Below are 17,739 nucleotides of genomic sequence, written 5' to 3'. Positions count from 1 at the left end.
TCTGTCTTACATTATATAATCTATCTGATACCTTCTAGTATCTCCAGGATTCTTCCACGTATATAACCTTCTTTTATGAGTCTTGTACCATTCATAAAAAAGAAGGCTACAACCCCGAGGATACTCTGTCCATAACTGGACTTGAAAGTACTCGTATAACAAGAAGTAAATGTCTACGTGGTGGAATTTTTAACCATAATGTACGAAAAATATTGACGGATTATTTCATGGCACCTGAGGTATCTGTGAAACGGCAATTATCTAAAATTTAATGTGGCACAGATGTAATATTTTATATTTATCGTAAAAAATAAAGACTGTACTTACCATAGTCGTCTTTGCCACACATCCGTTCAAAGCCTTCGTTCAGTTCTTTGCAAACTTCGATCCATGCATTCCTTGTTTGTATGGTATCCTTGTAAGTACCTGAAGTCTTGTCCCACGAAACTGGCGTAAGGATTTCGATATCAATTTCCGCCATGACACAGTAGACTAGAAACGTCCAGAACAGACTGAACCACCAACAAAGCAAGACACAACTGGCCGGCACACGATAGTTATCGGGTAGATGTGTAGCGCTCTACTGTTCTGCATGTCCCACACCCGCGCCAGTATTAACGCACGGCACCGACAACGGGCCGACACAGTGGGGGCCGCCGGCACCCCACAGCCTCGGCCCGGCCCGGCTGTCGGCTTTATGTCAAACTTCCCGTAAGCGCCTCACCCTCACAGCCGGCTGCCGGGTGGATGTAAAATAAGCCTTAGTTGGACCTCCGGCTGATCAGTGATGTCCAAGTTTAATGCGCCGGTAAAGCTGTTGTCCTGCATTATCGCTCAGTCTATGTGCGTGCAACACAGGATAAAACGTATCCTTATGATCGTACCTGGCTGTACTGGTCACAGCTTGGCTTCTGCTTCACGTAAAACAAAATACAACAAAGACCTTGTAAAAAAATACAATGAGATTCAAGCACACGCGAAAGAATACATAGCGTAATATTTACATCAGGTTTATTCTTATGATGAACGGAGTATAGTAAAAAGCACAACAGTACGACATTTGATTTGTAAAAAGAACGTCGTAAATTGTGCAGTACAAATGCGTAATGAAATACTCGGCTTCGTGCTCCCAGTCACGTGACTTATATGTTGGTTTCAGTAAAATGACTTCCAGCGCAGTCTATGTTATCTATGGTCTATGCTATTTCGTGCTCTGCAGAGTAGCCAACTGCTGGATTATTAAAACTGAGATATATGCGTTGCGCAGTCTTGTCTGCCGCTCATCTTACCCAACTCTTACTCTATAGGCTGAAGAATGTGCTCGAACTCCAAAGACACAATATCAGCCGTTGTTGAGGGATATTTTCTAAGTATTTTCGTATGAGACACCGGGTGGCTTGTTACAGAGTAGTTATATTTCGTTTGATTTCTTAACCTCGTTTATCTTCGTATCTATATTGCACTGAGAATGTCGGAACACTTAGAGCAAATATCGACGATGTGCGCTGTGTGTGTTGTTTGGAAACAACTTGGTTACATTCACTCACGGCCGTTGCTGCTGACAGCATTAATGTCCCGTCCATTCTTCATCCTCACATTTGCGTTTAGTGCTGCACAGTTCCGTCACGGGTTTGTTCTTTTGGCAGTGTTCGCTGCGATAACAGCGCTTAACAGTGGTACTCGACAGGATGGGTAGGTTTACAGACGAAAAGTTGACCGACATGAACCTCGTGCATGGGTGCACTGATCAAATTCATCTTGTGGGTGTTTATTACGATCACTAACGCCGCCCTGTGTGTCAGAGATGACACATTATCATCAAACTGAATAAATCAAGAAAATGGCATTCATTTTTTAAAATATAATGATCGTCATTATGAATGTCCACGAAACAGCCACCCTCTCAAATCCCAATTTAGCAGCTGATGCCTGTGCCGAAGAGCAATCATGAAAATAACCATGCAAACCGAAAACTTCCAGCCAGTGTTTACTAACAGTCAGCGTACAGGACGCACGATAGGAATCACTAGCAGAGACAGTAAAATCAACAAACAGATAAGGAGAAAATGGAGTGTAGGATTTAATTTTAACAATATTGAAAATGAAGTGGATGTGAACGAGGCGTACAGCAAGGGGAATGAGTCGTCTCTCGACTACGGAAGATTATTGAAGATTTCAACGATAAAGCGGCCTGTAGACAGTCAGTATTGCTCCACAGTATTTCCGAATACGCAGTAATACTGGAAGTAAAGGGTGAGATTGAGAGTTGCGCAATAAGATTGAGGAAATCAAAAAATTTTGAAATAGACTGCGCTGCCTGAAAATGTTGGCATTATTGACAATATCATCGCTATTATGTCGCGTGATACAGTCTCTGGATAGGTGTGTTCGCTGTTCATTGTTGTTGTATTGAAAATGAGTTCAAAACAAGACAAAATACTGTTCTTAGAGTGCACCAAAATGTGGGATGTTAGGGCAGATGAATACAAAAATAGAAATATTAAGAGCGAATCAAATGAGTTGTTGCTCAAAAAATACAGGGAACAGTATCCTACAGCCACGAAGGAAGATATTTTAAAAAAACTAATTAATGCGCAGTTATGAATAAAAATACAGGGCGTTAAAAACACGTATTCTATATTTTGAGAGGGGGTAAAGACTAAAATCCAATGTACATGGGCCCTAACCTGCATACATTAAGAACTTTGAGCACTTGTTCGGCTTTGATATAATGTGAAACACTTCTCTTCTACTGTAAGCTGCACCTTTTTAAAAGAAATATATTACATATTTCGCTGAAGCCGACTGTGTGCTATACATCTTCCCAGTATGTAAATACAATTCGATTATTAGTCCTTTTCGATTGGTTGGTTGGTTTGTATTTGTTGAAGGGACAAGATTCAATTCTTTAGCCTTATAGTTTAAATTCAAGTATTCAAACTGTTTGTTTTCCAATCTCGATGAGTCTAGAGAAGTGCTTTCAGTAGCAACGCTACTGCTACCATAATTCTTGTTATGAATTGTATGAGGGAGAGTTGTATTATATGAAATGACAAGGGAGTCGAGCATAGCTGTATTACAGATTAGCTCTGAACATTTAAATTAAAATGTCCACTTGGCCTTACGGTATGTCATTTTCCCCAGACGCTGTTAGAGTGTATAACAGTAGAGAAATAGTGTGAAGGTGGTTCGAAGAACCCTCTGCCAGGCATTTAAGTGTTAGTTGCAGTATCGTCATGTAGATGTAGATGTTATTCTGTTTAGAAATGAAAAGGTTTAATAACGCATGTTCATAAGTCACTCAAAATCATCAGATTGAGCCCATTGTATCGTGACTGTTACTAAGAACGTCCCGTCAATTCTACTTCTATAGCACAATTTCCAGAACGCTAATCACTGCAAAATCGGAGGGCGTATTTTATGTTACTTCCTAGTAAAAATGACCACTCCGCCCTCCACTTCTCTTCTCGTGGCAGATGGTAGTCCCTGAATAACTATAAATTTTAAGATAAAGTTCTTACTCAAATTTAAATGTGTGTGAATTCCTAAGGGACCAAACTGCTTAGGTCATCGGTCCCTGGACTTACACACTACTAAAACTAACTTATGCTAAGGACTACACACACACACACACACACACACACACACACACACACACACACACACACACACACATGCCCGAGGAAGGACCCGAACCTGCGGCTGGAGAGGCCGCGCAGTCCGTGACATGGCGCCTCAAACCACGCGGCCACTTCACGTGGTAGTTCTTACTAAACTTGGCCAAAACGAAACGAAACAAAACGGCACAATCACGCTTAATGTATACAGAAACGAGTCTCAGAGACATTGGCAAACACCGCAGCTAAACAGCCAGGCAGCCGTTTTGGGTGTACAAATAGCGTGCGATTCTTCAGATTGCCTGTGGTTTTCAAGCGATCAGCGCTGCGATTTATCCACACATGCACGACCTACGAAGAAATCGGTCGCCTAGACACGTTCGATCTATGTAGGGATCGGTCGTCCACGCGAGAGATCGATGCGATCCGTCCCTTTTGTGTTGGTCCCTTTAGGTCGTTCATAACACCAAAAAGCTTGGAGTAGAAGAGATGTCTCACAGTAGCAAAACTTAACATGCGCCCATTGCTCTTAAGGTATGCATTTTAAAGCCTATGTTTATTGGACTTTTTTTCTTGTTTCAGGCCATATGAGCACCTCTCAAAAGACGGTATATCTTCTTTTAACATCCTGTGTATTTGGATATTTATGTGTCTGTTACATTACTTACTCGAATATAATCACTTGGTGCACCTATTATTGCACAACAGGTCTCCATAACTATGTCTCAAATAGTCTGAAATGGTTGGCAAGGTGCCAGTTTAACATGTTACATTGAGCTGTACCGCAGGCCTACTGCATTGTTCCCATTCAGCAAGTGTAAAATGGCAGCAAAAAGAAAGAACGTTGTAGTGTCCAAGGGCAAAACATTAGATGCACTGCATAAGTTGGATAAAGGTGAATCGTTGCAAAGCACTGCTGCTGAATTTGGCTTTGAAGCGTGATGGAAAATTCCAGGTTGCTCAGTCAATGACGTAAATGAGTGGCTGTTAAATGAGGATGCCGCTGGCTACGCTAAGATTCCTGATGACAAAATTGTCGCCGCTTGTTCGTCTGCAGACAGTAACGATAGTGATGATGGGTTAGCTGACTAAACTGACGTTCAACTGAATATGTTATGACGCATACGGACACAACAACGCTTCTGGCCAAAATGACGGTTTATTTGGAAGTCCGGGAAAAAAACAACTGCGGCCGAACTATTGCTGTGAAATTTCTGCGTGATCAAGTTGCACATAAACGGAATGCGATTCTAGCTCAGAAGAAACTTAGCGATTGTTTCAGCGAATAAAACTCGCCTTTCTTCCTTTCAACATCTCGTCAAAAAATAATAACAAATAGTTTGTCACTTCGCATGAAAATACATATAACGTGACTTCTGAAATTTTCCCGGCGTATTAGAAGTAGATATAACGTGTTTGTTACAGCATTTAATCCATTCTACGTTTTCTAAATTTTCGAACTACACGTATTTTCGATTATACGATGTCTTACGGTCCCAAGTTTTTCAGATAAACGAGGTTACCCTATAGAAAATTGGACTTGATTTGAAGGAAGAAATTTCTGAGGATATACGCTATGGGTCACAGCACTGAATAGAAGTGAGTCATGCACTATGGAAAAACAGAAAAAGATGAGAATCGACGCGTTTGCGAAGTGGTGTTACAGAAAGGTGTTGAAAATTAAGTGGACAGAAAAAATAAGAAACAAGGAAGAATTGGCAAGGAAAAGAATATGTTGAAAATACTATTTACAAGGGGGACATGAAGATAGGTCATGGGATGAGACATCAGGGAATTACTTCGTGCTACTAGAGGCAGCTATGTGGAGCAGATATTGTAGGCCGGGGCCAGCGATTCAAATATACGAAAGCATCCCGTCATCAGGCCACGAGTGGCCTACCGGCACCAACCGACCGCCGTGTCATCCTCGGTGGAGGATGCGGATAGGAGGGGAGTGGGGTCAGCACACCGCTCTCCCGGTCGTAAGATGGTATTCTTGACCGAAGCCGCTACTATTCGGTCGAGTAGCTCCTCAGTTGGCATCACGAGGCTGAGTGCACCCCAAAAAATGGCAACAGTGCATGGCGGCCCGCATGGTCACCCATCCAAGTGCCGACCACGCCCGACAGCGCTTAACTTCGGTGATCCCACGGGAACCGGTGTATCCACTGCGGCAAGGGCGTTGCCGCGATTCAGATATATAAAATAAATAATTGAGAATGTTGGATTTAAGTGGTGTTTTGATATAAGAGATTGGCAAAAGACGCTGTGGGCAGTGGTCATAATGTTTTGGCCAATCGGTGTGTCTCAGTAAGGTCCTACTATACATATGGCCCGTAGAAGTCCTATATTATTTGGTTTGAAATCTGTGTCACTGAATGCAAAGGTAGTGACGGTACAGACGCTGCTAGCTTCAGAACATAAAGGCACAGCAGGGGACGGTTGTCAGCAGCTCGGCTTACCTGGTGTTCATCGCTGGAGGTGACGATGTAGGCGGCGATGCCGTAGTACTCCATCCGTTCCCTGAGCATGCGCAGCCGCTCCGTCGTGTTGACTGCTAGAGGGTGCGGCATGCAGGCGTCGGTGGCGCGCAGGGACTCGGCGGGGGCGGCGGAGGTGGGCGCTTGCTGGAGGCGGAGGTAGGTCCCCGCGTCGGGGGCGGCGGCGGCGGCAGCGGGTCGGCATAGCGCGCCTCCCACCACCAGCGTCGCTGCAACACGGAGGCGGGCCGTCCAGCACAACACAGTCCCACCGCCTCAGCCGCTACTCAAGGCTAACGACCGGCTCATTCACAGGCAATTATGTCCCGGACGTCAACTCAGCCGCCGATCTAAGGCGCGGTCATGGTCTCCCTAGTAATGTGTTTGTTAACAGTTTCTTCAATGATTTCGTGACTTCTTCAGCTGGCATTCTCTTTATTTGATGTACGATCGTACTATTTCCGTCTTTCAGGCCATTTTCAAGCACCTACAACGGAAGGTTGTATACATGGAAGAACCCTGGAGATACTAAAAGGTATCAGATAGATTATATAATGGTAAGACAGAGATTTAGGAACCAGGTTTTAAATTGTAAGACATTTCCAGGGGCAGATGTGGACTCTGACCACAATCTATTGGTTATGACCTGTAGATTAAAACTGAAGAAACTGCAAAAAGGTGGGAATTTAAGGAGATGGGACCTGGATAAACTGAAAGAACCAGAGGTTGTACAGAGTTTCAGGGAGAGCATAAGGGAACAATTGACAGGAATGGGGGAAAGAAAAACAGTAGAAGAAGAATGGGTAGCTTTGAGGGATGAAGTAGTGAAGGCAGCAGAGGATCAAGTAGGTAAAAAGACGAGGGCTAGTAGAAATCCTTGGGTAACAGAAGATATATTGAATTTAATTGATGAAAGGAGAAAATATACAAATATAGTAAACGAAGCAGGCAAAAAGGAATACAAACGTCTCAAAAATGAGATTGACAGGAAGTGCAAAATGGCTAAGCAGGGATGGCTAGAGGAAAAATGTAGGGATGTAGAGGCTTATCTCACTAGGGATAAGATAGATACTGCCTACAGGAAAATTAAAGAGATCTTTGGAGATAAGAGAACCACTTGTATGAACATCAAGAGCTCAGATGGAAACCCAGTTCTAAGTAAAGAAGTGAAAGCAGAAAGGTGGAAGGAGTATATAGAGGATCTATACAAGGGCGATGCACTTGAGGACAATATTATGGAAATGGAAGAGGATGTAGATGAAGATGAAATGGGAGATACGATACTGCGTGAAGAGTTTGAGAGAGCACTGAAAGACCTGAGTCGAAACAAGGCCCCGGGAGTCGACAACATTCGATTGGAACTACTGACGGCCTTGGGAGAGCCAGTCCTGACAAAACTCTACCATCTGGTGAGCAAGATGTATGAAACAGGCGAAATACCCTCAGACTTCAAGAAGAATATAATAATTCCAATCCCAAAGAAAGCAGGTGTTGACAGATGTGAAAATTACCGAACAATCAGTTTAATAAGCCACAGCTGCAAAAATACTAACACGAATTCTTTACAGACGTATGGAAAAACTAGTACAGGCCGACCTCGGGGAAAATCAGTTTGTATTCCGTAGAGATACTGGAACACGTGAAGCAATACTGACCTTACGACTTATCTTAGAAGAAAGATTAAGGAAAGGCAAACCTACATTTCTAGCATTTGTAAACTTAGAGAAAGCTTTTGACAATGTTGACTGGAATACTCTCTTTCAAATTCTAAAGGTGGCAGGGGTAAAATACAGGGAGCGAAAGGCTAATTACAATTTGTACAGAAACCAGATGGCAGTTATAAGAGTCGAGGGACATGAAAGGGAAGCAGGGGTTGGGAAGGGAGTAAGACAGGGTTGTAGCCTCTCGCCGATGTTATTCAATCTGTATATTGAGCAAGCAGTAAAGGAAACAAAAGAAAAATTCGGAGTAGGTATTAAAATCCATGGAGAAGAAATAAAAACGTTGAGGTTCGCCGATGACATTGTAATTCTGTCAGAGACAGCAAAGGACTTGGAAAAGCAGTTGATCGGAATGGATGGTGTCTTGAACGGAGGATATAAGATGAACATCAACAAAAGCAAAACGAGGATAATGGAATGTAGTCGAATTAAGTCGGGTGATGTTGAGGGTATTATATTAGGAAATGAGACGCTTAAAGTAGTAAAGGAGTTTTGCTATTTGGGGAACAAAATAACTGGTGATGGTCGAAGTAGAGACGATATAAAATGTACACTGGCAATGGCAAGGAAAGCGTTTCTGAAGAAGAGAAATTTGTTAACATCGAGTATAGATTTAAGTGTCAGGAAGTCATTTCTGAAAGTATTTGTATGGAAGTGAAACATGGACGGTAAATAGTTTGGACAAGAAGAGAATAGAAGCTTTCGAAATGTGGTGCTACAGAAGAATGCTGAAGATTAGATGGGTAGATCACATAACTAATGAGGAAGTATTGAATAGAATTGGGAAGAAGAGAAGTTTGTGGCACAACTTGACCAGAAGAAGGGATCGTTTGGTAGGACATGTTCTGAGGCATCAAGGGATCACCAATTTAGTGTTGGAGGGCAGCGTGGAGGGGAAAGATCGTAGGGGGAGACCAAGAGATGAATACACTAAGCAGATTGAGTAGGATGTCGGTTGCAGTAGGTACTGGGAGATGAAGAAGCTTGCACAGGATAGAGTAGAATGGAGAGCTGCATCAAACCAGTGTCAGGACTGAAGACCACAACAACAACAACAACAACAAAACGGAAGCATTAGTATCACTTATGAATTTAACACAGGAACAAGTCATATCCCAAAATATATTACGAGGACCATAACTTACTGTTTGGACGACTGTTTAATGGTATATTATGACGTGTGCGACTTTTCTCCTTAGACCGATTTTAATTGCTATAAAATAAATTAGAAATAATATTTCGTTATTGTTGAAGCATGTTGGAAACCTCTTATACTGTGTGTTTCAAAATTACACCGAAAAACTTCGAGGGGATGTAGAAGGTGTCTTGAGGAACGAAATCAGGACGGGAATCCGTGTCCGAAAACGCCATCCAACGACGCTACAGAGCGTCAGAGCTATAGGTGCCGGCGCCTGTATATGTTTGGATATACAGGATTGTTCTGTGATGCTGTTACAAAGTTTCAGCGATTGCGGAGAAGGATACATGTACCAATCTGAGGTAAGGGACCTTGATCCAGAAACAAACGAGTCGCAAAATTAAGAGCGAAATTCGTTCTGATACTTCTGACAGAGGAATACATGTACTGCTAATGTTGTTAAGATTGTAGATACGCAACGTTCAGAGGTGGCAGTGTGTATCAAAATAATAAAAAATGTCTTGTAAAAACTGGCTCTAAAATGCATACTCTTAAGAGCCGTGGGCTGTTGTTTAATAGAGCAGATGTGTTTCACATCAGCGAAGATGAACAAGTGCTCATAGCTCCTCAGGTATGCATTTTAGAGCCCATATTTACCGGACATTTTTTTCCTTATTTTGGTCCATACTACCTACCTCTGAAAGATGCCTACCACACAATCTTAGCAACAACAGTTCCAGTACATGTATTCGAACATTAGGGGTATCAGAACTATTTTCTCATATAGTCTCATAACTCTGGACTCGTTCGTTTCCGTATCAGGGTCCCTTGCCTCAGACTGATAAATTTATCCTTCTCCATAATTCCTGAAAGTTTGTAGCATCATCGCTGAATCACCCTATAAAAATACATACATTTACAGGCGCTGGCGCCTATAACTTTGATGGTCTGTAGCGTCGTGAGATGACGGCTACGGACACGCGTACCTATCCTCGATTTATTTCTCACGACACATTCTACATCCCCTACAAGTTTATCATTGTAATTTTGAAACAGCCTGTATATAAGGTCGATATTTTTCTGGTACTTATGCTATGAAGATTATAATTATTTTCCAGAAATCCACTAATAATCTTCCTTGTGCCAATGTCTCTGAGACCTTAGATGAACCTTCCAACAACGCTCAGAAGTTCTCCTAAAATAATAAGAACTATTTCTAATTCACTTTATTACAATTACATACAGTCATAGGAGTAAAGGCGTACATGGTATAATATACCATCAAAGAAACGTCTATAAAGTAAGTTGTCATCCTCATAGATATCTTGGAATATGACTTGTTCCTATGATAAATTGATAAGTGATACTGATGGAACCAACGTATATTGTTTCCGATTTAGGTACGTGAAAATGGCCGACGATCGAAATTGTACAACGGTACATCAAATAAGAGAATGATAGCTGAAGACATCACGAAATCATTTAAAAAATTCATCGCAGCTACAGACCCTATCGCAATGAAGTTTATTAGAATTGTGTTTTTTTTATTTTTTTTATACCAAACTTCGCAACTAACTTTCGGAGAATGAAGTGACACAAGAACTAAGCCCAAGTCTCGACAAATTGCGAGGTGTATAGAAATTTGAAGCTACATTCAACAATACAAAAAGTGAAACAGTTTCCTCGGAGGAAATCCACAGTCCCTGGTTACAAACTGGTTTTTCATTGTCCGTCTCGATTGCACTGTAGTTGCATGCAATCTATACGGACAATAAAAAAGTCTGTTCTACATTTAACAAAGCAACGGTTCAGTTGCTTTCAAAAGAGCCTGCCAGGTAAGTGCGTGCCCAGCCCGACCGTCTCCAGAGAACATTTCAGCGAGCTAAAGGCGCACACATCCACAGCACAAAGCCTGGCCTGAAAATAGGCGGAAGCGAATGCCTAGATCAGCATTGCCTCCCAGTTAAGCACCCAGCTAGGTGGCGCAGTGGTTAGCACACTGGAATCGCATTCGGAAGGACAACGCTTAAAACCTGAATGCGGCCATCCTGATTTAGGTTTTCTGTAATTTTCCTAAATCGCTTCAGGCAAATCACGGGATGGTTCCTTTGAAAGAGCACGGCCGACTTTCTTCCCCACCCTTCCCTAAACCGATGGGACCGATGACCCCGCTGTTTGGTCCTCTCCCCCAAACCAACCAACCAACCAATACCAGTTAAGCCTCGTACACACCGGACCGCGCAGATCCGAGGGGAGAGTTTTAGCACAACGCGACACGTTCGGCGTGGACAGCAGATGGTGCTGCTCTGCACATTGTCGAGGAACAACGAACAAGTTCCGCGTAGCGTTGGTGCTTGAAAGGAAACGGTTCGTCCTAGTGCGCTCTGTTCGGGACGGATTTTTCTCGCTACAAAACCAGAACATCGGACCGACGAAAAGTGTGTCAATTAAGTTACTTTCTATCTCAAAATGAGTTTAGAGTGGAATCACTGGTACATTAAGATAGTCTTGTTTGCTTGTGGTAATTTTCCACACAAACACCAGTGTGCTCTAGTACATTTTTTTGAGATAGTTATTGATACGAACACCGGAGTACACTGCTGTTAAGTCAAACATCTCTGACTATTGATTCTAATCTGTTGTGGAGATGTTTGCTAATAAAGCAAGAGTTTTTGCTTTGAAATCGTCGTACGAATGTAGTTCTGACGTAATAATAAATGAGCGGAATAGTAATTTCAACATTGTTCCAGCTGCCGGCCGGTTCTAGGCGCTTCAGTCTGGAACCGCGCGACCGCTATGGTCGCAGGTTCGAATCCTGCCTCGGGCATGGATGTGTGTGTGATGTCCATAGGTTAGTTAGGTTTAAGTAGATCTAAGTCCTAGGGGACTGATGACCTCAGATGTTAAGTCCCATAGTGCTCAGAGCCATTTGAATCATCGTTCCAGCTACAAGGAAGGCTGTCTACCGTGTACTAATACGTTTTGAGAAAAGTGGATCTGCAGCGGATTGCCACAGGTCAGGTTGGCCATCAATAAAAGATCCAGAGTCCTAAAAAGTCTACTCGCAGACTATCTCTCGAACAGGATATTTCTAAACAACTGTGCGGAGCATATTACATAAGGCAGAATTCAGACATTACATACCTCGTCTCACATACGGGCTATTGGAAAATGACCCTCATCGTAGGCTTCAATTTTGCGAGACAGTGCTAACTGAATTAACAGAAGCTGATAAAGAGTTGTTTTCTAAGATAATTTGCAACTTCAGTGGAGGAAGAGGTTATTTAAAAAATGATTCAAATGGCTCTGAGCACTATGGGACTTAACATCTGTGGTCATCAGTCCCCTAGAACTTAGAACTTATTAAACCTAACTAACCTAAGGACATCACACACATCCATGCCCGAGGCAGGATTCGAATCTGCGACCGGAGCGGTCACGCGATTCCAGACTGAAGCGCCTTTAACCGCACGGCCACACCGGCCGGCTTTATTTAAAAATTTCAACTGTTTATTTTGAGTTCAATTATGTTACACTGGGTAGTGACTTTTGGCCCACACTGTATAATGATTACCACATAAAGAAAGAAAAAGAACATGATGCAGAACACACTCCTGAGTAAAATCTTGTTTAATACAATTCTGAACCACTGACCCTTTAACCTCTATGTTCCCCAAATCGTGCAGCGCTGTCGCCCCTTCGCGAAGGACATGTGTCACCTATATCGTGGCTCTTTACAGGAATGTGTTAATAATTCTCTCTCCGAGGCTGTACTGTCCGCCTCCGTAGGTGAATGGTCAGTGCGGCTAACTACTGTGGGGAGGATCCGGTTCGATTCCCAGTACTGCCAGGGATTTTTCCTTGGTGCCAGGACTGGAACGGCGTTCACTCCCTCGTGATGCCAACCGAGTACCTACTTGAGCGAGGAGTAGCGGCTACAAGGTCAAGAAACCCGACAACGACCGAGTGAGCGGTGTGTTGCCCACAGGACCCTCAGTACCGCATTCAATGACGCTATTGGCGTAGGGTGACACGGCGGTCGGTGGATACTCTTAGGTCCTCCAGGGGCCGTGGTCAGAGTAAACGCTAACGTACATTACTAAATTGTACTGATAATAAAGGAAATTTATACGAGTGTCATCCACAAAGTATAGAACGATTATGTGCCACACCCAGCGGTGACCCCCACCACCGAGATTGCAAGTGTTCCATTTAGCCCCTTCCCCAGTCTCAGTGTGACCCGATTTTTGTTCCCGAATGTCACGCCTGTTGTTCTGTAACGCGGGCCGTGGTAGCCGAGCGGTTCTAGGCGCTTCAGTCCGAAACCACGCGGTTGCTACGGTCGCAGGTTCGAATTCTGCCTCGGACATGGATGTGTGTGATGTCCTTCGGTTAGTTAGGTTTACGTAGTTCTAAGTCTAGGGGACTGATGACCTCAGATGTTAAGTCCTATAGTGCTCAGAGCCATTTGAACCTTTTTTTTTTCAACCTTTCGAAATAGCGGCGCACGCTGAAAATCCCGCCAAATACGCAGTGCGTAGTGTCATTCGTTTACTGAACGTACAAAGTATTCGATCTTTTCGAAATTTAAAGGCAAGTAAAGAATGTTTATGGTTGTAGCTGAATGAATGAGTCATCACTGACGTAGATTGTTATCGCTAAAAGTGTTTCTGAGTTATGACAATGTGAGGCCTCATGCATCAGTTCGTACACAGCAAGAACTTCGACGTCTCAAAGTAGGAAATCTTTGGACATCCTCCGTACAGCTCTGAGTTGGCACGAAACTAAAGGAGTTTCTGGGTAGAAAACAGTTCGCAAACGTGAAGAACTGAAACAAGCAGTCAATTCCTGGTTCAGATCTTTGGTGGCAGAGTAGTACAACAGGAGAAGTGAAAAACTGGTCTCATGTTGTATAATACGCGCCTACAATGAAAAACAGAGTAAGGCACTTGAACTTTGTAAGTAAAGTTTTGTACTGATATCTTTCGTTTTTATTTATCTATGCCAAAACGTTCTTTACTTTCTGGTTTTTTTCATTTCAGCATTAAGAACCTCCACATTTCAGAGACAATCACTGAGATAATTTGCTTGGACACTTTGAAGAGAAACGTCAAACTTTCATACGAATAAAAAAAAACAGTTATTGCTTTTTCTGTTTAGAACATGGCGCATTTCTGTAATTAGTGTCTTGTTTTTTTTTTTTTTATACTGGTTCAATCACGGGCGTCTGCAGAAATTTATCTGGCGGCGGGCACGGGGGAGGGGGCAAGACTCTCAAATTGCCTTATTTATATAAATGGTTTGGTTGAAGCGTCGGGGGCAAACTCCCGGCCCTGCCACCCAACATCTGCCCCCCCCCCCCCTTTGCAGGCGCTTATGGGATACCAATATTGGCTGAAGTAGAGCTGTGAAGGTGAATCGTGAGTCGTTCTTGAATAGCTCATTGATTAGGGCAGTAAAGGTCCCAGGTTCGAGTCCGGCACACAATTTCAATTTGCCAGGAAGTTTCATTTATAATCAATCTTGTCACAAATATTTGCGATTTCCGAGGTTGTTTTTAGGATGGGACCTAATAGCACAGCTTAAGTTGCTGTGAATGAAAAGGGCAGCGCTGACATTTATAACCCTGGTTGTTAAAAATATTTGACTGTTTTGAGGTTATTGTTAATTTGAGGCCTAAGAGCACAGCTTCACTTATGAAGCATAACAAATTACGAACAACAGTGTGATTGGCCACCCACATTCGATTAATGATTCGTCGTTTCACTTCCCGTCATGTGCATTTGCGACTTGTAGATCTGAAGCAACAAATCACTAGACATGTTCACGATTTCCTACATCGTTACGTGATCTACGATACCTGTACGTTAATCACGTATTCATTAGGAATAGAAAGCAAAAGAGCTCAATGGCAGGCTTGAGGTCAGTCACATCATCAGTTTTGTTTTAAAACAAAGAAAAAAATGATATGAAACAAGATTATTGTTAGATGAGCTCACATGTAGGCGTCGCTAAAGCTTCTTTCCTAGACAGAATTTCAACAACGTTACGATAGCGTTCGAGAAACTGGAAAAGGAATGAACAAATAGAATTCAAGCTTCAGACACGGCCGAAGGATGTCCAAATAGACTAAGAAATACTGGACAAAAGTTGGAAGGCGTAAATGTACAAAACTGGCTTATGATGTAAGATGTAGATATAATTACCGATGGCATGATAACAATTAACACATAAGCTAGCGGTATCATCAATATAATAATTCATTCTTAGATCTAATTTAATCACCCGGATATTCATGGCGAAGAGTTATATTCCGTCTCATAATTTTGATGTAGAAAACAAAAGAACTCATACTAAGACACGATATTTATTCTAAGACATTGTCACATCCCTGTGTCCATATTGTATTGTCACGTCGTAAGTCGTAAAATGTCACTTCTTAGAATCTGTGTGTGTGTGTGTATGTGTTCGAAACTGAAATTTGCTGTACGAAGCAGAGTTCGATGGTTTTTAATTTTATGATAGTTTAAAGCTACGAAAATGCTCGCGCACCGAACCTACGGGATTTCCCAGAAACAGACCTGTATTTATTGCTCGAACTGCAGTGAGCAAATAATTGGTGTGATGTGACAGCTAGCTAGTGCTAGATTCCGTTAACCAGTTTTGTCTATGAGCACTTCAGTCGTTATAGTCGTTTATCATAGTTTTTCCTGTGCTTACACTATATAACGATTAAAAAGGTCTCGCTTCATGCAAGGGCACAATGTTGCCTTTAATGGTCAAATCTTGCTTCGTAATTGTTGTAGGTTTGTTAATATGCGTTTCTTATTTCTTTTTGAAATATGGACGTGAAATATGTATGAACGTAATGTTCTCTTGCTCTAAAATTCGCACTTTTCCTTTTATCTTTCTTTTTTTTAATTTTACATTAATTGTGAAATCTGTGTTATTAGTCACAAGGCTATGTTGAAAGCAGGATGTTTTTTGCAAGACAAGGATACCAAGACACCTAGATCGGAATTTGAGGTTTACTTACCAACATTCGAAAAGTACGGTACGAGAATATGTTAGTGAGAAAAGTTGGTTTATATCAACTGTGATACTTCGTCATAGTTCACGCTGAGCCGTGCTTGATGGGCTGCTAACCCCTTCTGTTTATTTTTTTCCAGTTTTTTGTATTCACCGAGATCCACAGCTGACTAATACAGAAAATATGCGAAAAACATCATCTCAGGATATAAACATTTTCTACCTGGGAGTATTATAATACTCTAGTCACGTTGTCTGCGTCAATTAATCTCCGTGTGGTGCCACACTTAATATATGAGAAGTACGTTTGAAGTTATATGGTTGCCTCTATGATCGCTGAGTACCTTCCACAGAAATGAAATGTATGCATTTTGGCCAGAAGAAAGACTCATTAGGGCAGTGGTTCCCAATCTAAGACAACTAATTTTTTTGAACAATTTTATTTTTAAAATTATTAAAGCTAAATAATATTTAGTTTTCGTGAGTGTAATATAACTAAAGAGTCACGAGACGACAACTGGTACTGCTTATTTCTAAGAACTGTTTTTATAGAATAATGAAACAGTTGTTACTGATTCGCGATTACTATCTACAACTCTTCCTCAGAAAAGGCGGCTAAACTATCCACACTGAGAGTCGACAATTGTTACATAACATGCTTCTCCTGCACCAGTCCTCTCTGAAACGTAACAGCTCATTTTTCAGCTGATTCGAAGAAATAATTAATCAATCATGTGACACTAAAGCTAAATCAAGGTTCCTTAATGTTATGTCATTAGGTAATACCATGTAGGTAATTTCACCTTTTGAACATAGAACTGTAAGTTTCAAAAGCATTATGTCAAAATACTCATCAATATTACATCCATCCATTGCTGGGACACGTATAATCAGTTCGTCTAGTTACAGTTCGAACTATTCAGTTACGAACAATCAAATGCTGAAAGAAACACAAAAATACTGGTTTTATAATGTCTGAAACATATAACAACTCTGATTCACATATTGTCAGCTTACTATGAAACTGCTAATCAAGAGGACAACTAATTACTAAGGAATTCCTGAAACTCATCAAACGAAATCTTATTCACGATGCAAACAAAGCGTTTATTTGGACTACTGTAATATTTATTGAAATTCTGTTCTCACCAAAAAAACAATGTACGCATATTTGAAACCAGAAACATGTTAGGCGAGATTAGGGATAGAGTAGTTTTTCTGTAATTAACAAAAATGTAATCAGCATTATTTATTTAAAGCTTTTTGGCATTCCCTTAAAAACAAAATAACTGTGGTTGATTTGTATCTCTTTCTATAAATTTCATATGTACCTACCTGATGGTGTTATTTTTCGTAACTGTCCATAACTTTTGTACTTGTAATTGCCGAGTTTGCTGTATGCAACAACGTATTTATTGTTATAAAAGATATATAAAGCGTGTACGGGGGCAGAGTACTGGTGGCCATTACGATGTACGATTTCGACCAGTTTTTTATACGATTATTGAGAACCATGCAGTTCTCCGGTGCGTTTTCATTTAACAAACGTCGAGGAAACAGCATCTGCAGCGAAGATAATTTGATGACATTAATTATTATTCTGAAGCTACTGAGTTACAACCACCAAATTACAAGAACTTTATTTACAACTACCATTAATGTTACGAAAAGACAGTTAACTTTTAGTTTCTATTCTTTTCGAGACAGCATTTACTTTATCCCCAGTGTTGCAGTTACATCGCAATCTTCCTGGC

At 41.6% G+C, this 17,739-nt stretch overlaps 1 protein-coding gene across 1 annotated transcript in view; it reads right to left on the bottom strand.

The window, feature by feature from the left end:
- Positions 1–17,739, bottom strand: part of LOC126161225 (xaa-Pro aminopeptidase ApepP-like) — a 290,593-nt gene that overhangs the window by 139,090 nt on the left and 133,764 nt on the right. Inside the window, exon 2 of the mRNA XM_049916968.1 lies at positions 6,080–6,327. Within this exon, the coding sequence (XP_049772925.1) occupies positions 6,080–6,327 (248 nt within the window). The remainder of the gene's footprint in view (positions 1–6,079; positions 6,328–17,739) is intronic.

This window comes from Schistocerca cancellata, chromosome 2, assembly GCF_023864275.1.
Source record: "Schistocerca cancellata isolate TAMUIC-IGC-003103 chromosome 2, iqSchCanc2.1, whole genome shotgun sequence".
Classification (NCBI taxonomy): domain Eukaryota; kingdom Metazoa; phylum Arthropoda; class Insecta; order Orthoptera; family Acrididae; genus Schistocerca; species Schistocerca cancellata.
Note: the sequence above shows the minus strand (reverse complement) of the source record. Positions and strands in the feature narration are given on the sequence as shown.